Consider the following 18,495-nt stretch of genomic DNA (forward strand, 5'->3'; position numbering starts at 1 on the left):
AAAACTTTAGCAAGGATAACCTATTCCTGCCTCAAATTATAAACTTTACTTGCTGAAAGTGAAGTTACTTATCAAAGTTAAAATTAATGACGTGTCTTCAAGTATATGGTAGTGACTCGGTCGATCTGTCCATATTTGTCATGTGATGTGTTCCTTACTCAATTACATAGTCTGTCTTATTCCATTAGTCAAATTATTTGATTATTGGTCAAATCTATTCCATTAAATTTTCTTTAATTCGTTGGTTATAGTCTAACATCCAGCAAAGTGTTTGCAAATGTGTCCGTTTCAAAGGCCAATACACAATAGAACATGAGCACATTTTTAGTTTGACAAAAATACAACTTTAATAAAGTAATGGTGGTGACCAATCCTTGAAATCTTTCAACCTTCACCTTTTCAAGAATGTCGTGAACCATCTCTTCATGTTGTATGTTCATTGCTGCATCGGCCTCAACACTGTGCAACTGTCCCCCAAGTGTCTCTCCGCGCCACCGTAGATGGGCCTGCTGTCCCCGAAGGCGAGACATTTCAGCGGGACTCAGGCTGGAAGACAAGGCCTGTGTTTGTCCTTCCAAGGCCTGCAAATGACCTTGCTTGCCTTCAAGTTCCACACAGATGACCTGTAGAAAACACACATTAATTGCATTTATGAAGAAGAGTTTAGAGTCAAAATCGAAGTATCTTGCAATTTCGTCTTCACTGGAATGAGACATATTTTAAAAGAAAATGTGGAACGTTTTATCATTTTCAGGAAATAACTTTCATTTGTGGTCGGTCATATGATATTGAACAGTGCTACAGACCCAATTACTCATTTACATGTACTGGTGTTAATAAAATAACATACCTGTTTTACATCATATACCAATGAAGTTTTATGAATGAAATGAGTTGACCACATCAAAATCAACTTCTCCATTTTGTGAAGTATCATTTGTGAGAATTTTGGTGGGATAATCTAATCCATTCCAATGCTGTCCATCCAAAGAGGATCACAGCTGCGCAATCAGAGGGAGTGCCTACATTTTAATGCCCTGCACAACCACTTTAGAATTGTTAGACCCATGGGACCTCTTTGCCAGACTTGCTTTGCCCAACGAAGGAGTCCTGTGGGTCTAACCCATCCAAAGATAAGTGGTATGAAAGCTAAACAGAGATCATCCCATAAGAATACCTTATTCATCATATCATCGTGCTTACATTCAACCAATCTCCAACATTTTACCACCAGTGTATTTATTTATTTCTTATTGTTAGTACTAATACTAAGCTAAGCCTGGTGTTGGCTTTGCGGTTAGGGTGCCGGCTTGGGATCCTATGATCCTGGGTTTGAATCCCGGTCGATCGCTGAATTAACGCCAGGGGGGTTGACTCAGCCTGTCATACTTCCGAGGTCGGCAAATTGAGTACCAGCTTGCCGGGATGAATGATCACGGTGTGTACCCTGGTTTAGAATAGGTACACCGCATCCCTGCGCATCGTAAGAGACAACTAAGGGTTGGCGTCAGACAGGGCATCCGGCCATAAAAACATTGCCTCAAACAGGGAACCATGATTGTCATGGGGCCCGCAAGGCTAATCCCCGCTCTAGCGGGGAAAATGGCCTTAAAACGATCATTCATTCATTCATTCATTCATTCATTTGTTAGTGTTAATACATGACGATAACAAAAAATAAACACTGCAATTAAATCACTTTACCTTTGCTCGTTTTAATTTTGCATCCCAATCATCTGATGATCGTTCAATCGCTTGCAATCTCTGCTCACTCTGAGCGAGCCAGGAAGAGAAAGCTTCAGAGTCGACGAGGAAGCTTTCCCATTGTTCTTTGATAATGTTCAGGGAATTAATACTGCACGAAAAAAAAAAGATAGGATATTTTTAACTTTTATAACAAAGGTGCATAGGTCTTTATAAATAAATATGAAAACTGTCGTGTCCATAACAATATTGTCTGCGTGTGTAGTGTTTGCCATCGTCATCCGGTCAAAAATCGTTTGAAGTAGTCATCATCACTACCATCACGCGAAGAGGTCTCAAACTGTTCACGTCTTTCTGTTAAGTACGTAGCTTCATGGAAAGTAAATATCTAAAGGAAAGTTATTTCTATGTCAAAAAAAGAATCTGACGTTTTTGTTGCGATCGTGTTATTTGAATAAAACAGTTCATTACCATTCACAGTTTCATGTGACAGTTTATCAATTGCACACACCTGATCTGAAGGTTCTCCGAGATTGAGGACAACACTTGAAGCAAGGATGTGGCCTCAACTTTCAAACCTTTGGCATTTTCTTCACAGGGCTCCATATTTTGAACATCCCTCAGAAAATCTTGAACATTTATTGATCGTTCCTCAGCACGAAGGACCAGCTCCTGTAATATAATTTAAACAAAATAATTCATAGGATCCCAGGGTATGTACATTTGCGCATGAGATATTATCATCACATTTATGGCCCCGACCATGACTGTTAATAATGAGTCAGGCAAAGAGCTGCAAAACGACGAAGCATTCGCTTCATGGATGGCCGCATTCATGTCAATTTAGAAGAGAGCGCACAGCCGAGCAGGAGTGAGCAATCCTATTCCATGTGTGGGCTAACCCCATGTTGGTTATCAGGATGTTAACTTAATTTAGATTGCCAGGGTTTGACAGCATCACCGAAATGAGCGACGCAAGGAGGCAGATTGTGAAGCGGGCATGTACAGTCTTATGGAACAAAGATTTATTGAATCAAAGATATGAGCATCATACACGAAAAAGACAGATCTGCCAGATGAACACAGACGATCAAGGACGATAATTAATAAATAAATAAACCCATATAGAATGATAAAATTGTAAAGGCCTAGACACACGTGCACACCCACGCACACAAACACACACACACACACACACACACACACACACACACATACAAAGTGGCATAGTGATTGGGGGGAGTGATGGGGGCGGAGGGGGCGACCGCACCAGGGGCGAAGTGGATGGGGCGCCAAATGACACCCTCAAAAAAACGTTTTCATGCTCCATTTGTCATTTGTTTGCATTGCATATAAATTATAATACAACGAACTCGTGAGATCACGAAAAGCAACTTTAAGAACCACGTTTTACAGTTTGAACTCCGTGCTACGTGTCAATGTGTCAGGTCGATGTTTACAAACTCCTTTCCATCCGGATTAACTTTTTCCGTAATTCCTATTTATATCACCTCGCACAGATGTCCATGAAGTTAGCACCGTTTACCCTTTACCGGATTCAAAGTTAGGGTTGTACCATTACAAAAATGGGGGGTGTTGTGGATTTCTTTGTACAAAAGGCGAATGCGTAAATAGGGTAAATTATGGACTATGGTAATCCGATAATGGTTCGAATCCTGTAAAGGCCTGAGAAATATAATGTAAGAAGCGAATAGGGCAATGGTTCGAATCCAGTAATGGACAAAATTGGGTAAAACAAGCGTTACGCCTCGGTCCCCCGTCGTTGAAGTGATGTGAGTTGACAAAGTGGAAGACGCAAGGCGGCCATCTTGGATTTTGACGTGGCGACCCAATTTTCAATAGCGTTCTCCCGTATGCATAGATACACCCACACACCAGATTAGAAGTTGGTACTTCGCTTATTTTTCCAAGATATTCCGCTCACAAGGTTCAGATATACATGACGGCGGCCATCTTGGATTTTGGCATGGCGACCCAATTTTCAATAGCTTTCTTCCTTATGCGTAGATACACCCACACACCAGATTAGAAGTTAGTTGTTCGTTTATTTTTCAAGATATTTCGCTCACAAGGTTCAGACATATATATGGTGGCGGCCATCTTGGATTTTGACGTGGCGACCCAATTTTCAATAGCGTTCTTCCTTATGCCTAGATACACCCACACACCAGATTAGAAGTTGGTACTTCGCTTATTTTTCAATATATTCCGCTCACAAGGTTCAGACATACATGGCGGTGGCCATCTTAGATTTTGACGTGGCGACCCAATATTCAAGAGTGTTCTTCCTTATGCCTAGATACACCCACACACCAGATTAGAAGTTGGTACTTCGCTTATTTTTCAAGATATTTCGCTCACAAGGTTCAGACATATATATGGTGGCGGCCATCTTGGATTTTGACGTGGCGACCCAATTTTCAATAGCGTTCTTCCTTATGCCTAGATACACCCACACACCAGATTAGAAGTTGGTACTTCGCTTATTTTTCAATATATTCCGCTCACAAGGTTCAGACATACATGGCGGTGGCCATCTTAGATTTTGACGTGGCGACCCAATATTCAAGAGTGTTCTTCCTTATGCCTAGATACACCAACACACCAGATTAGAAGTTGGTACTTCGCTTATTTTTCAAGATATTCCGCTCACAAGGTTCAGACATACATGGTGTCAGACTTACATGGTGGCGGCCATCTTGGATTTTGACGTGGCGAACTAATTTTCAATAGCGTTCTTCCATATGCCTAGTTGCACCCACACACCAAATTAGAATTCGGTCCTTCGCTTACGCACGCACGCACGCACGGACGCACGCACACACAGACGGAGGGGAAAACCATAGTCCCCCTTTCGCTCCGCGGTGCAACGGGGGACAATAAAATCGAATCCGGTAAACATTTAAATCGGTTAATGGTTCGAATCCGGTAGTGGACTGAATCGGTAATGGTCTGAGAAACATAACGTGACAGCAACAACAACAAGCACAACACCAACTCTCACAACCCGCTTCAAACCTTTCCCTATTCAAACCTTTACCAGATCCAAACGTTTGCAAGATTCGAACCTTTAACCGATTCAAACGTTTACCGGATTCGATTTTATTTTACCCGATTCTGTCCATTACTGGATTTGAACCATTGCCCTATTCGCTTCTTATATTATGTTTCTCAGGCCTTTCCAGGATTCGAACCATTATCGCATTACCATAGTACATAATTTACCCTATTTACGCATTCGCATCTGCCTTTTGTACAAAGAAATCCACAACACCCCCCATTTTTGTAATGGTACAACCCGAACTTTGAATTGGGTAAAGGGTAAACGGTGCTAACTTCACGGACATCTCTCACTGTAAATAAATCTGTGCTACGGTGTTAGTAATTATCGGGCTGGCTGCTGCATAGATCTCTTATCTTGTATAATGAGGTTTAATAATTATGCACTCGGTAACATGGAGATCACCCATTGGCCCAAGCAACCTTTAAGGGGGTGTAATTGTTGGACGTTTGTTATTTAATTAGGTCGATCAAATCTAGATATCTCAGGTGTTATGTCCCAATCAGCGACGGCCAGGATCACGTGTCAAGTGAGTTCTTTAACTTCCTTTCCTTCCTCTGCTGCTCTGTCTCATCAGCTCTGGTCTCTAGGCCATAGAAATACCACACCATGCTGTATGCATGTTTTGGTAGTGGTAGTGGTAGTGGTGGTGGTGGTGGTGGTGGTAGTGGTAGTAGTAGTATTAACTACCTTGAAGCATACCTGCCTGTTGTGCTGCTTCAGCATTAGTTTACCTTTCACCAAGCCCAGGTACGCTTGGACCAGGGTGGGGATTATACGTTCGTTTTATTATTGCCAAATGGTACGAATATTATTATTGCCTCTCCCCCCCCCACCTCCCGCCCAAACTCCGCCGGTGGTTGGTTGGGCACAGCCCAGCGAAGCATCCCTAAAAGAAGAGCAGAGGTTCAGCACCAATGGGCATCCAAGGCAAAAGAAGAAAGTTGCTCCTCAGATCTTTTCATATCGTCCCCCAGTTCCCCAACCTCCAAAATCCTGTTGTCCCTCACATGACATGGCGCAGCCACTAAGCCACTAAGATGTCAGCTTCTCACCATTGACACAATCAGGACACAACCCACAGCTCCCGCCGAATGCGGCAATTGTAGCAGCAGTGGGAGGATCCTCCCGAGGGCCATACCCCAAGGAGACTAAAACTACCGCAGCAGCGACATCATGTCCTGGATCCATGCTGACCCCGGAGAGAGGAGGAGGAGGGAGAGGGGAGATTGGGAAGGGACCAAACTCTATATTGACCCATGCTGGGGCCACCTCATTAATTACTATATTGGGGGTCCCTTCACATTACCTTGCCTGACCCTCGCTGGTTCAGACGGGTAGGACAGATCACACGACACCCTTAATATAAATAATCACTACTGCACACAACACCTCCTTCCAACGGCATACAAAACAGGATAATTTAACCTAACACATAGTCCTTGTTACAGGTTTTAAAAAAACAAGCTAACCTACGTGAGCACCCAGTCAATCCCAAGGCCTGACACTTTAATAACTAGCCCGTAACAGCATGTTCGGCTTTAAAAACAAATCCATTGGAGGACAAGTATCAAAGGATGGAATTATAGCTGAGGCATGAGTGTGTGCACCACTCAGTTGTCCTCTCTTGGTTTGAACCTTAACTAGGTAAAACCTAACAATAAGCTACAGTCATTATGCCATGCCAGTAGAGAATGTTACTTCCCAAAGTATTCTTTCCTTACAAAGCAACAAAGCCAGCTGTCCCATCTGTATTTGGCTGTAGACATGAGAGATCATTTAACCTGTATGAAACATTCCAATCCGGATTCCGCTCCAACCACAGTACTGAAACTGCTCTCCTCAAAATCACCAACGACCTTCTCCTCTCCTCTGACGCTGGCAACCTCAACATTCTCATCCTCCTCGACCTCAGCGCTGCCTTTGACACCATCGATCACACCATCCTCCTCACCCGACTTGAATCCACCTTTAACGTTACCGGCACTGCCCTCTCTTGGATTAAATCATACCTCTCTGACAGACGCCAGTTCATCTCCATCAATAACTGCAAATCCCCCACTGCTCCCCTCCCCCAAGGTGTCCCCCAAGGTTCAGTTATTGGCCCCCTCCTCTTCATCCTTTACCTGTTCTTTCACCCATTCTGCTCCCTGGTTTACCCCTGAACTCCGCCTGATGAAAACTCGTGCTCGCCTACTTGAAAGACTCCGCAATAAAACAGGTCTCACAATTCACTCCCAAGCCTACAAGGACCACCTACAACACTACAAAGATGCCCTCTCCCGCGCCCGCTCCGCCTACTACTCTCAAATTATCCACTCTGGCTCCGGAAACCCAAAAGCACTCTTCTCTACAATAAACAAAGTTCTCAGCCCCCTGAACACCACCACCCAGTCATTCACAGTAGACAACTGCATCTCCTTCCTTTCATTCTTCCAACGCAAAGTTGAAAACATCTACAACAGCTTGACCACCGCCGCACCCGCTCCCCCTCAAACCACCTGCCCCCCCCCCCCCTTGTCCTGCCATCCCCTGTCTCGGTTCTCCCCAATCTCCCCTACTGACCTCTCTGAACTCCTCATAGGAATGAAAACTGCCACCTGCACTCTTGACCCCATCCCCTCCAGCTTTGTCAAGGCCTCCCTTCCTGCTCTCTCTCCACTTATCATTGCAACAATAAATTCCTCCCTGTCTACAGGCATTGTCCCACCATCCCTCAAAATTGCTGCTGTTACCCCCATTCTAAAAAAACTTGGACTAAACCCTGACACCCTAAACAACTTCAGACCCATCTCCAACCTACCCTTTCTGTCGAAAGTTTTGGAACGCGCTGTAGCCGCTCAACTCAAACATCACCGCTCTGCCAATAACCTGTATGAAACATTCCAATCCGGATTCCGCTCCAACCACAGTACTGAAACCGCTCTCCTCAAAATCACCAACGACCTTCTCCTCTCCTCTGACGCTGGCAACCTCAACATTCTCATCCTCCTCGACCTCAGCGCTGCCTTTGACACCATCAATCACACCATCCTCCTCACCTGACTTGAACCCACCTTTAACATTACCGGCACTGCCCTCTCTTGGATCAAATCATACCTCTCTGACAGACGCCAGTTCATCTCCATCAATAACTGCAAATCCCCCACTGCTCCCCTCCCCCAAGGTGTCCCCCAAGGTTCAGTTCTTGGCCCCCTCCTCTTCATCCTTTACCTGTCCCCCCTCGGTCACTTAATCCGCCGTCATGGTCTCCAATTCCACTGCTTCGCCGATGACATCCAGCTTTTCATCTCCACCAAGTCCATCTCCACCGCCACCCACTCTATCCTGACAAACTGCATCACTGAAATAAAATCCTGGCTTCAAATTAACTTCCTCAAACTTAACTATGATAAATCTGAAATAATCATCATTGGCCCAAAAACGCTCATAAAATCCACCAATAACTTTGCCCTCAACATCGACGGTATCCCAGTATCCACCTCCCCTCACATCCGGAATCTTGGCATCATCTTTGACCAAACCCTCTCCTTCGACAAATACACTAAACAGATCACAAAGACAGCCTTCTTTCACCTGAAAAACATCGCCTGTCTCCATCCATCCCTCTCCTCCATGGCTGCAGAAACCCTCATCCACGCCTTCATCACCTCCCGTCTGGACTACTACAATAGCCTCCTCTATGGTTCACCCTCAACAATCACCAATAAACTCCAATACATTCAGAACTCCGCTGCCCGTCTACTCACCCATTCCCGGACCCGTGATCACATCACCCCCGTCCTTTACAAGCTTCACTGGCTCCCCATCTCCCAGAGAATCCAGTACAAAATCCTCCTCTTGACCTACAAAGCCCATCATAACCTGGCCCCATCCTACCTGGCTGACCTCCTCTCCAGACACACTCCCACCCGCAACCTCCGCTCTGCTGGTACCAACCTCCTGACCCCCCCCCCCCCCCCCAATCCGGACCAAATTCAGATCCTGGGGGGACAGGGCCTTCTCCATCGCTGCTCCCACCCTCTGGAACTCACTACCTCACACCATCAGAGACTCCTCCTCACTCACCACATTCAAAACATCACTCAAGACTCACCTGTTCAGCACTGCATTCAACATTCAACCCACAGCATTTAACCCCTGACTATCACTTCTCCTTCTCCCTCCTTTTGCTTTAAATATTTCCCTATTGATTCTTGTCTTTTTGCAATTGTTGTTTTCATGTTTTGCTATGCATTATGTTTTGCACTCTGTCAAAGCGCCTTTGGGCTTCATGAAAAGCGCTATACAAAATAAATGAATTATTATATTATTATTAAAAACAAATGGCCATTATGTGCCAATACTCTCGCTTTGTTTGGTTGAGTTAGCACAACCTGTATAATTAGAACCACCTGCAAGAGGTGGGAGTTCTGGACGTGGAACAGGTGTTATCGTTATCTTCCTCATGTGTTAAAGTTTCTTTGTGTTTCCTGATATGGAAAGGGCAGGCATTTTTTGGAAAGTTTTCTGTGTTCATGAAGAAAAGTCTGCATCTAAAATAAGTTTATCAAGTAACAAGACATGAACCAAATTGCCCGGCATTTGCACAGACAAATTGCAAGCCACTGCACGTTATCAGTTAACGCTGCTTTGTATATTGGTGACAAAAGGAAAAGTGTGCACACAACGAAGGGCGAGTGATTGTACCTTCAGAATTTGGATGTGCTCAGCCAGACTGCTTGTGCCACTGAAAACCTGAGATTGCAGCATTGGCACGGCCTGGGCCTGCAGCTGCTGGAACTTTTGCTTTTCTCCTTCCAGCTTCCGCCAGAATTGCAGCAGGGCCTTGAGAACAAGATCAGTAAAGATGTTTAAAAAATTAGAAACCACTGCATATTAATTTTCACTTTATTATCTTTACTACCCAGAATACCTTTCTTATTGGTAAATACATGCATGTAACCATTCTCAAAAAGGTTTGACTACACAGATGCTAAGCCCCTATTTCATCATTTTAAACCCTTGATTGTCTCTTCGATGGTTTTGTGCCTTGACGGAATTATAAAGGTCAACGCTCCATTCATACATTTTGTCACATCAGTCTTCATTGTTTAATCTCTTTTTCTACACACATTAGACCCTTGTGATTTTTAATTTTGCAACTAACGTTTTTACAGGTATGCATTACACCCATGACTTTGAGTGAGTTTGAACCCTCAACTTGAACACACCCCTGGGGATCATGGCACCAGCATCCTTAATACACCCCTGAGTAACAATGCCGAGGTTTGTCAAGATTGTCTAAAAACTCAAGAAGGAGTTGCCGAACAAGCTACCACCAACCGTTCCACTTTCATCGGTGGATAAAGGTGGAGAAAGGGAAATGTTGAAAAAAAAACAATTGAGGTTATAAAAAAGAAAAGTAGAGGACAAGGAGGGAGATAAGGGATAGAATGGAGGTGAGAGGGTGCGTGACAAGGAAGAGAAAGGGAAAGAAGTTTGTTGGTAGAAAGGAGTAGTGGAAAGGAGAGAACGGGGATGTTTGGGACATACAATTGTGGGAGAAGAAGTGCCGGGGAGGGGAGTTATAATTGCTGTGCACTTGCAGAAACCAAGACATTTATGTTTGTGATATCCAGATTGCTTCTGAAAACAATAGTCACAGTATATATTTATATATTTGTTCTTACGGTCATTGTGACCATGATGAATATATAACTTCAGTCATATACAGACTTGGCATTTAATATGGAATATTTTTTTTTTCTTGACTTGGGTTTACTTTCTTAACTCAGTATATCAATCTGGTGAGTTTCTTTTACACTTTGGTGATTTATTTGTTAAAAGAACCATGTCACTGATTGTCTCTCGTAGCAAGAAGTCAACAACAGGATTATATCACAGGTGGCGTGGCAAAATGTACGGACAGGTGCATTTGATGATTGGCTTCACAGTCGGGTATACAAGGGTTGTTGCGTTCTGTATTAGTGGAAAACAACTGCTGCACCGTCTCCAAAAGTTATTGCCGCTTCCTCTGGAGATGGTCCGTCAACTCGACAATGCTGTTTGTCATAGAGTGGTGGCTTTACGAAATTACGGCATGAAACAGCGTGCTATTGCTCGGCAGTATGGCATCACTCAAGGCCAGGTGTCAAAGATCCTGAAACGAAATGCTCAGAGGGGTGTCCCTACTCCAATACCGAGGCCAGGACGTCCCCGCAGAACCACAAGGAGGGATGATCGCCAGCTGCACAGGTCAGTCCACAATGGCCGTACCAAGTCAGCTAATCGACTTAGGGCTGAGTGGCAGCAACTGACAAATGTGCCTGCATCCAGAAGGCGAGTCAACCAACGACTGGTTCAAGCAGGCTATCGTGCCAGGCATCCCCTGAGAAAGCCACGTCTGACCAGACAACACCGCCAGCGCCGATTGCAGTGGGCCAGAGAGCACCGTCAATGGCAGCCAGGACACTGGAATCACGTGATCTTCAGTGACGAGTCTAGATTTCTGGTCTATCGTCAATATGGCCGTGTCCGAATGCGCAGATAAGTGCATGAAGCCTACAACAAAGATTGTATAGTGCCAAGAGTCCAAGCTGGAGGTGGTGGGGTGACCGTTTGGGCTGCTTTTCATGCAGGGGGCAAAACTGACCTGGTTGTTCTGAATGGAAACCTGAACCAGTTCAAGTACAGGGCCATTCTGGAAGAAACATTGCTTCCATTTGCTTGTGCAGCCTTTTGAAGAAACTTTGTCTTCCAAGATGACAATGCACGGCCTCATCGTGCTCGCATGATCCAACACTTACTTGCTGACCGTGGTGTAGAGCATATGGAGTGGCCTGCCATGTCCCCGGATATGAATCCGATAGAGAACTTGTGGGCAGAATTAACGCGTCAAATCGACCACTTGGACCAGCAGCCTGCCTCTGTGCGTGAATTGCAGCAGGCTATTGTCACTGCATGGCAAGCGATTCCTGTCCAAACCTTGGCAAATCTCGTGAACAGCATGCCTCAACGTGTACGTGCTCTCCTGAATGCTCGTGGGGGTTACACGAAGTACTGAACTGTAATTTTACTGTCTGTAATCCCAGTCGTAATTTCACTTTTGTTTTTGTTAAAAAAAATTTTGGCTAATGTGCAAAATTAACAGATACTTCTGGAAAACGTACAGAAGTTTAACACAGTACTGTCCGTGAATTGAGTTCGATATCAGTTTACATCACTTTCAAGGATCAATTTATTTGTTTCGAAATGTCAAATGTGGTTTTTGTTTCTTTTAAAGGTCACATTAACAAAATCTAGAATAATTTCAACATAATTCCAATGAACTTTTGGTTCTAAGACATCTTGAAAAGTAAGTTCACCCCCACAAAAAAAAAATAGCATATGAAATGCCAAGTCTGTATGTCATACCTTTTTAGGATATGCTTTGTAATTCTTGCCCAAGTGACTGCAGAGAAGTTAAATAAATTTTAAACTTCATGAGAGATCAGAAATAATGAGAGAAAACCAAATGTCAGATTTCTACATGTTTGCAGTTTACCTGGGCCTTTTGTTCTTGTTCATCTAATTCCTTCGGCAGTGATTGCACCAGTGAACCTAACTCACTCAACTGTGGCACAGGTCCTTGCGTGCCTAGGCCACCAGCAAGCAGACGTCCCACCTGCTCCTGTTGTCCCTGCATTGTCAGCACCAGTGTCTGTGACAAAAAGAAGATGGATAACACGTGGGAGGGAAATTAACTGAAGGATTGTTGCCCACAATTAACATTCAGTCATCTATTAAAATTGTACAAAAAATTTCAATCAACAACACAAGTACAACAATCTTCTGATGAAAAGCCTAAATAGTGGTGGTGGCATGATGCACAGAGATATTAGATTGAGAGATTTTAACCTTTTTATATGATAGTAACCAATAGACAGCCAACCTGGATGACCTTGTGATGTTCCAGAGCTTGTTGAAGTCCATTTGCCATCTGGATGTGGCCTACTTGGCTCTGCACTTCCTTCTGGGTACTGACCATGCCCTCGAGAAGACACTGAGCCTGCAGCTTGAGCTGTGATTGCTCTGCACTTGCGGAAAGCAAATCCACCACCTGCATTGCAATTGAGCACAATGAGGTTTGCACCTTCAAAGGAAAGTATTTTCTTGATATATTATCACCATATATTATTACCAATTTATGAAAGATGCAATACCTCTCTGTGACTCTTCTGAAGAAACTCCCAGTGCTCTGAGACCATTTGCAGTTCCTTTCTTTTTCTCTGAACTATCTCCGGAACACACACCAGAGTGCTCAGCAGTGATTGCAACGTCCTCAGTGATTCACGTTGCCGTTTGTGCTCTTTGTCAAATGCCTGCCAAACCCCATCGGACAATAAAATATTACTGGGGAACAATGTGACAAAAGCAGAGGCATTCCAGTCGGTACATTTGAGTGTTTGAATTTTCTGCAAATTTATTGAAAGTAACACAATATACGAGGCATGATCAAAAAGATTGGTGAATGGTGCTGCTACGAATTAATGCATGAACATTGCTGAGGTTAGTGGGCGTGGTTTATTTTGTTAACCCTCTCACTTGCCAGCACGCAACAAACACCATTAGTACTATGCACCAGTGCACCTGGCATTGCTTTGTGTGAACACGTGTTTGTGGCGTCTGCCGCTTTTGTAGAAAATGTCGAAATTTGAGCAAGTGCAAGCATGAAATTTTGTTTTAAACTTGGCAAGACGGCCACAGAAACACACAAAATGCCCTCAACGGTCTACAGTCTTCACTAATTTCATCCCAAACTTGAAAACTGTTTTCTTTGTCACAGCTTCATCTGTGTAGACTCTACACAGATGAAGCTGTGACAAAGAAGACAGTTTTCAAGTGATTTTGTAGAAAATGTCAAGCAAATTTCCATTTTTTTGAAAAAAAATTCAAAACATTTTTTCCTGGAAGTCCTTGCAGTGTCCATGTGTTTTATACCTCTCCCACCCCCCCCCCCCCTTCCCACGCCTCCTGCCCCCCTAAGCCCTCCCCCTCCGACAGATTTCCCGATGTCCCTGCTCTCAAATGTTGTGCTTGTGTGCTTCCCCCTCTCTTCCCATCCTGTCTTCCGCTCCCCTTATTATATGTTTTATGTGTCGGTTTTTTTTTTGTGATTAATGTTAGCTCTTACACGAGCCTCGATATTGTATTTAAAAAAAAAAAAATTCAACGGTTTTGGGGAAGAAACGAGTCGCTGGAAGATGATAAAAGAAACGATCGTCCATCGTCCGTCGTCCGTCAACAGCATGAACCGATGAAAACATCGCTCAAGTCAGCACTATCGTCCAAGCGTTTAACCATTCGCGGAAGAGACCAGTCATGCTGATTGTGTTCTTCGACATGGAAGGAATGGTTCACGCACAATTTCATCCCAAATGTGCCATCATTAACATGGCTTTCTACATGGAAGTTATGAAACGTTTGTGAGAGGCAATCATACAGAAAAGACTAGAAAAGTGGAAGAAAGGGTGGCTCCTCCATTACGACAATGCGTTGTGCCACATGGTGCCCTCTATCCAACAATTATTGGTGGCAAAAAAACATCCCTGTCGTCCCACATCCACCTTATTCCCCTGACTTGGCACCGTGTGACTTCTGACTGTTCCTCACATTGAAACAAACGATGAAAAAGAAGCGATTTGACACGATCAAAGACATCAAATACAACACGACGGACCTTCTGAAGGTGATAAACAAGGAGGACTTCCAGAAATATTTCCGACAGTGGCAGGAATGGTGAAACAAGTGTGTATGTGTGGGGAGGGAGTACTTCAAAGGGGATTAATTATGTAATTGTTTAATAAAAATGTTTTTATTCTGACATTCACCGAACTTTTTGATCACACCACGTATGTGATTTGAACCTGGAATCCCACCCTCATAAGCTATATATTCAGGTGGAAACTTCAAACGGATAAACCCGAGAGTACATAATCAAAGAACGCACCTCTAACTTGGCTCTGAGCTCTTCATGCTTGCCAGAGTCCTGTGCACAAAACCTGATGTCTCCGAGATGTCTCTCTGCAGATGCCATCCAATCTCTCACCTCAGCAACTCTACCGATCAGGAAAAGAGCAAATAACATGCAAGCAAATAGAGAATGCCCTGCAGGAATGTACTCGTTCTCAGTTAAGTTGACATCTCAAATTACAAATGTAGAAATGCATGAAATTTTGCTTTGAATGCAAATTTGGTATTATCAGTTATGCTGTGAATGAATGAATAATCATTTTAAGGCCATTTTCCCCGCTAGAGCGGGGGTTAGCCTTGCGGGCCCCATGACAATCATGGTTCCCTGTTTGAGGCAATGTTTTTATGGCCGGATGCCCTTCCTGACGCCAACCCTTGGTCACGCTCTTACAATGCGCAGGGATACGGTGTACCTATTCTAAATCGGGGTACACACCGTGATCATTCATCCCAGCAAGCTGGTACTCAATTCGCCGACCTTGGAAGGATGACAGGCTGAGTCAACCCCCCTGGCGTTAATTCAGCGATCGACCGGGATTCAAACCCAGGATCCTAGGATCCCAAGCCGGCACCGTAACCGCTAAGCCAACAACTGCTGTGAATACGATTGGTTTATAAATCACCAGCACCTGGAAGAGCAACCAAAGGACATACAGTGGGCTGAAAAGTATGAGCCCAATAGGAAATAAATTAAATGACACGTGATAACAAAACAAATTATTACCCGGGGCACACGAAGCGAAGAGCTGGGTTAAACAATTGTTTCATGTCCGTCCATTTGTCCGTCTGTTTGTCTCCAAATGTCAGTTTATGATTGAGGAACAACTTAATTTAAATTTAAAGTTATATTTTGAAGATGAATCAGAAAACAAAACTGCCGTTTAACAGTACTTTGGCTCTAGATTCGTCTTGATCACACATGCGCAAAGAGGAGTGAGATGTCCCATAAATAGGTACTGTCCCTTAAACCTTAAATAGGTTTTTGTTTATTAAATAGAAGAAACAAACACAACTTTCCAGTTGGAACGTACATGGAACAGTTAGAGTAATGTTTGAAGATTTGTTTAGAACTCAACATTTCCACCTCCTCTTTCATTTAATATTTGTTTGTTTTTTGGGGGGTTTTTTCAAAGTGCACCATGGCAGGGTATCTAAGTTTGGAGGAAAGGCATAAGATATTGGCATGGATGGAATTTTATGAATTTGTTGTGGTTGTGCAGAGAGAATACCAACGTTACTTCCAGAGGCATCCTCCAACATGCAAAACCATTACACGCATTCACAAGAAGTTTGCAGAAAAGGGAGACATCGACAATAACACCTAAAACCGGGAAGGTAGTAAAGTGTTCGAACAAGGGACAACATTGAATGAGTGAAAACTTTTCAAACATTACTCTAACTGATCTATATTCAACTGGAAAGTTGTGTATACTTGAATGTGTTATGTGTCACCTTTTATTAAAAGAGTTCAATTTGTCCAGATGATCCTGCATCCTGAGTACATATTCTTCCACTTCCTGCAGATGATTTTCACAGTGCCTCAGTTTCTTTGCCTCCGGCCCATCATCAGGATGGAGATCGGCACAGGTTGCACGCAAGTCCTTCAGATGCTTGTGGGCAACACGATAAGCGCCAGCCTCGTCTGAAAAAAAGGTCTGTACCCGAATACACACAACGGGATGAACAGTCGATGGAACAGTCTGATTGTTGGTAGGAACACAGAAGGAAACTACAAGCCACAGTCAAAAAGTTCTGTCTTTTCAAAACGTTTGAGCCAACAAAACAACTACATTTCCAATGGCATAAGGAAACTCAACCACAACTGGAAATAATATCTGAGAATGGCTGACAACTATATTGTGCAGGACCAGACTTACATATGTTTCCGATTATTGGGGGTGCATGGCCATTTCTTGATGGTTGGAAAGCCTTTTGCACACCCATATACTTTTTACATGAACTGGTTGGACTTTGTCGATTAAGTAACCAACATGTGATAAACTTTTATGAAGATGTAACACCCAATCTCACATTTATAGTATAGCATTTTTTAAAGATGTTGCGTATTTTTTGTACTGTTTGTTCCAAGTTTTGCATATCCAATAAATTGTGACCTTACCGTGTGCTCCCAAATAAGCTGGCCGATTGCAGTGTTTGCAATGGACCTAGTCTCAGCAGCAAGTCGAAATTCACATTTTTGGACCATGTCAGTGAAAAGTTCTTCTTTCTTTTTGAACTTTAACTTAGCCAAAATCTGTCCACCTTGTGTCCACTTGCTCTGCGTGTAAAATTGACACAATTTAGTATCAAAATCCTTCAGTCATAGCATGGTGTGGTTAAAAGACAAAGAGGGATCATGAAAAAACATACATGCAAAGCCTGTTGTATTTTATTGACGCTTTCCTCCAATTCAGTCTTGTCAAACTGTTGCATCACATTGCTCTTTTGTATCAGCTTGGACACATTTTGCATATTTCCCTTTATTTTGATGTTGCTACTTTTGCAACCTTCCAGAACCTTCTTTAGTTCCTGCAAAAACATGAACAATGGCAAAATAAGATTTTGTGAAAAAGAAAAAAAGAAGCCTTGCTTTTCACTGCAACCTAGCCTTACATTTTTTTCAAGTTTCAGATAATAACCGCAGCCTTTCTGACGAGTGTGGGAAAAGTGTTTTTTTTTCTTCTTCCTAAACTACATGTTAGGAAAACGGATTTTATTATTATACATGATCGATGGCACAGAAATAGCACCCCATACCACCCCCCCCCCTCCTCCCCTCTCTAGTTTATTTATTTAGCCAACTCCAATAACACTATGCATCAATCTCTCTTGAGTACAAGGCCTTCATCCAAAGTGCATACAATTGAGTACAGCTCCTCACTCTGGTTTGGTATAAGTGCTACCCATTTTGCTCCCCTGGAGGGGGTCGAGGCAAGGCTTTTTGTATTATTGGCATCTCTCAGCAGCAGGCCAAGTCCCAGGGTCTGCAGCATGCCCACTGCAGGCAGTCTCTTAACTTTATTTCACCTCATTTGTGCCTTTGCTCTTGCTAGCACCTTTTCCCCCATCCACACCGCCCTCTCGTCCCTCTGCCCACCCACAGTCCTCCAATGCCATACGCATTCTTCGATAACCCTTCCCTGGTTTTACTCTCAAAATCTAGGCTGGATGATGTACATCTCCACTCCTTCATCCCACTATTCTCAAATTTGTGGAACTGACTCCCTGCATTTGTTACCTCCTACTCCTCATAATCATCACCTCATGCTTTCTCCCCACCCACCCCCAAAATTCTACTCTTTCTGACCTCAAAATTAATTTATTCGATCCATCATCCTCCCTCTTCCATTCCTGCCACTCAACTACAGCACTTGATTGCATTAATTGTTTCCATGCATCTTTGTTTGCTTGTTCTGCTTTTACCCTCTATCAGTCTGTAAAGCTGTTGCTATGTGTCGTTTCACTCCTCTACAAACTTAGACAAATATATCTGAAGAATGAGAATGCCAAACATGCAATATTTTTAATTCTAGCAAAATCACTGAGTGATCGAACCCAGGTCCTTTGCTTCACTACGCCTCCAATGGTGTTTATAATAGAGGACATGGATTTGTCCCCCCCATTTGGAGAAAGACACTCTCGTGTTCAGGCCCTTGGTGCTCCTATGGTTGGCAGCGAGTGCCCCGGAATGCATTGACGGAAAGAGTGGCAATCAT

General features: G+C 43.5%; 2 protein-coding genes across 2 annotated transcripts in view; both read right to left on the minus strand.

Moving 5' to 3' along the window:
• LOC137435376 (nesprin-1) overlaps positions 1-12,860 on the minus strand; it is a 375,431-nt gene extending 362,571 nt beyond the window's left edge. Inside the window, exons 1-6 of the mRNA XM_078784359.1 lie at positions 12,699-12,860; positions 12,312-12,467; positions 9,476-9,613; positions 2,216-2,376; positions 1,705-1,855; positions 396-623 (exon numbers count right to left, since the gene is read on the minus strand). Of these exons, the coding sequence (XP_078640485.1) occupies positions 396-623; positions 1,705-1,855; positions 2,216-2,376; positions 9,476-9,613; positions 12,312-12,467; positions 12,699-12,794 (930 nt within the window). The 5' untranslated portion in view covers positions 12,795-12,860. The remainder of the gene's footprint in view (positions 1-395; positions 624-1,704; positions 1,856-2,215; positions 2,377-9,475; positions 9,614-12,311; positions 12,468-12,698) is intronic.
• Positions 12,861-12,951: 91 nt separating this feature from the next.
• LOC137435762 (nesprin-1-like) overlaps positions 12,952-18,495 on the minus strand; it is a 71,419-nt gene continuing 65,875 nt past the window's right edge. Inside the window, exons 20-24 of the mRNA XM_068129706.2 lie at positions 17,150-17,308; positions 16,899-17,057; positions 16,232-16,434; positions 14,757-14,865; positions 12,952-13,128 (exon numbers count right to left, since the gene is read on the minus strand). Coding sequence (XP_067985807.2) covers positions 12,952-13,128; positions 14,757-14,865; positions 16,232-16,434; positions 16,899-17,057; positions 17,150-17,308 — 807 coding nt within the window. The remainder of the gene's footprint in view (positions 13,129-14,756; positions 14,866-16,231; positions 16,435-16,898; positions 17,058-17,149; positions 17,309-18,495) is intronic.

Source organism: Myxine glutinosa, chromosome 9 (genome assembly GCF_964187855.1).
Source record: "Myxine glutinosa chromosome 9, kmMyxGlut1.1, whole genome shotgun sequence".
In the NCBI taxonomy this organism is placed as follows: Eukaryota; Metazoa; Chordata; class Myxini; order Myxiniformes; family Myxinidae; genus Myxine; species Myxine glutinosa.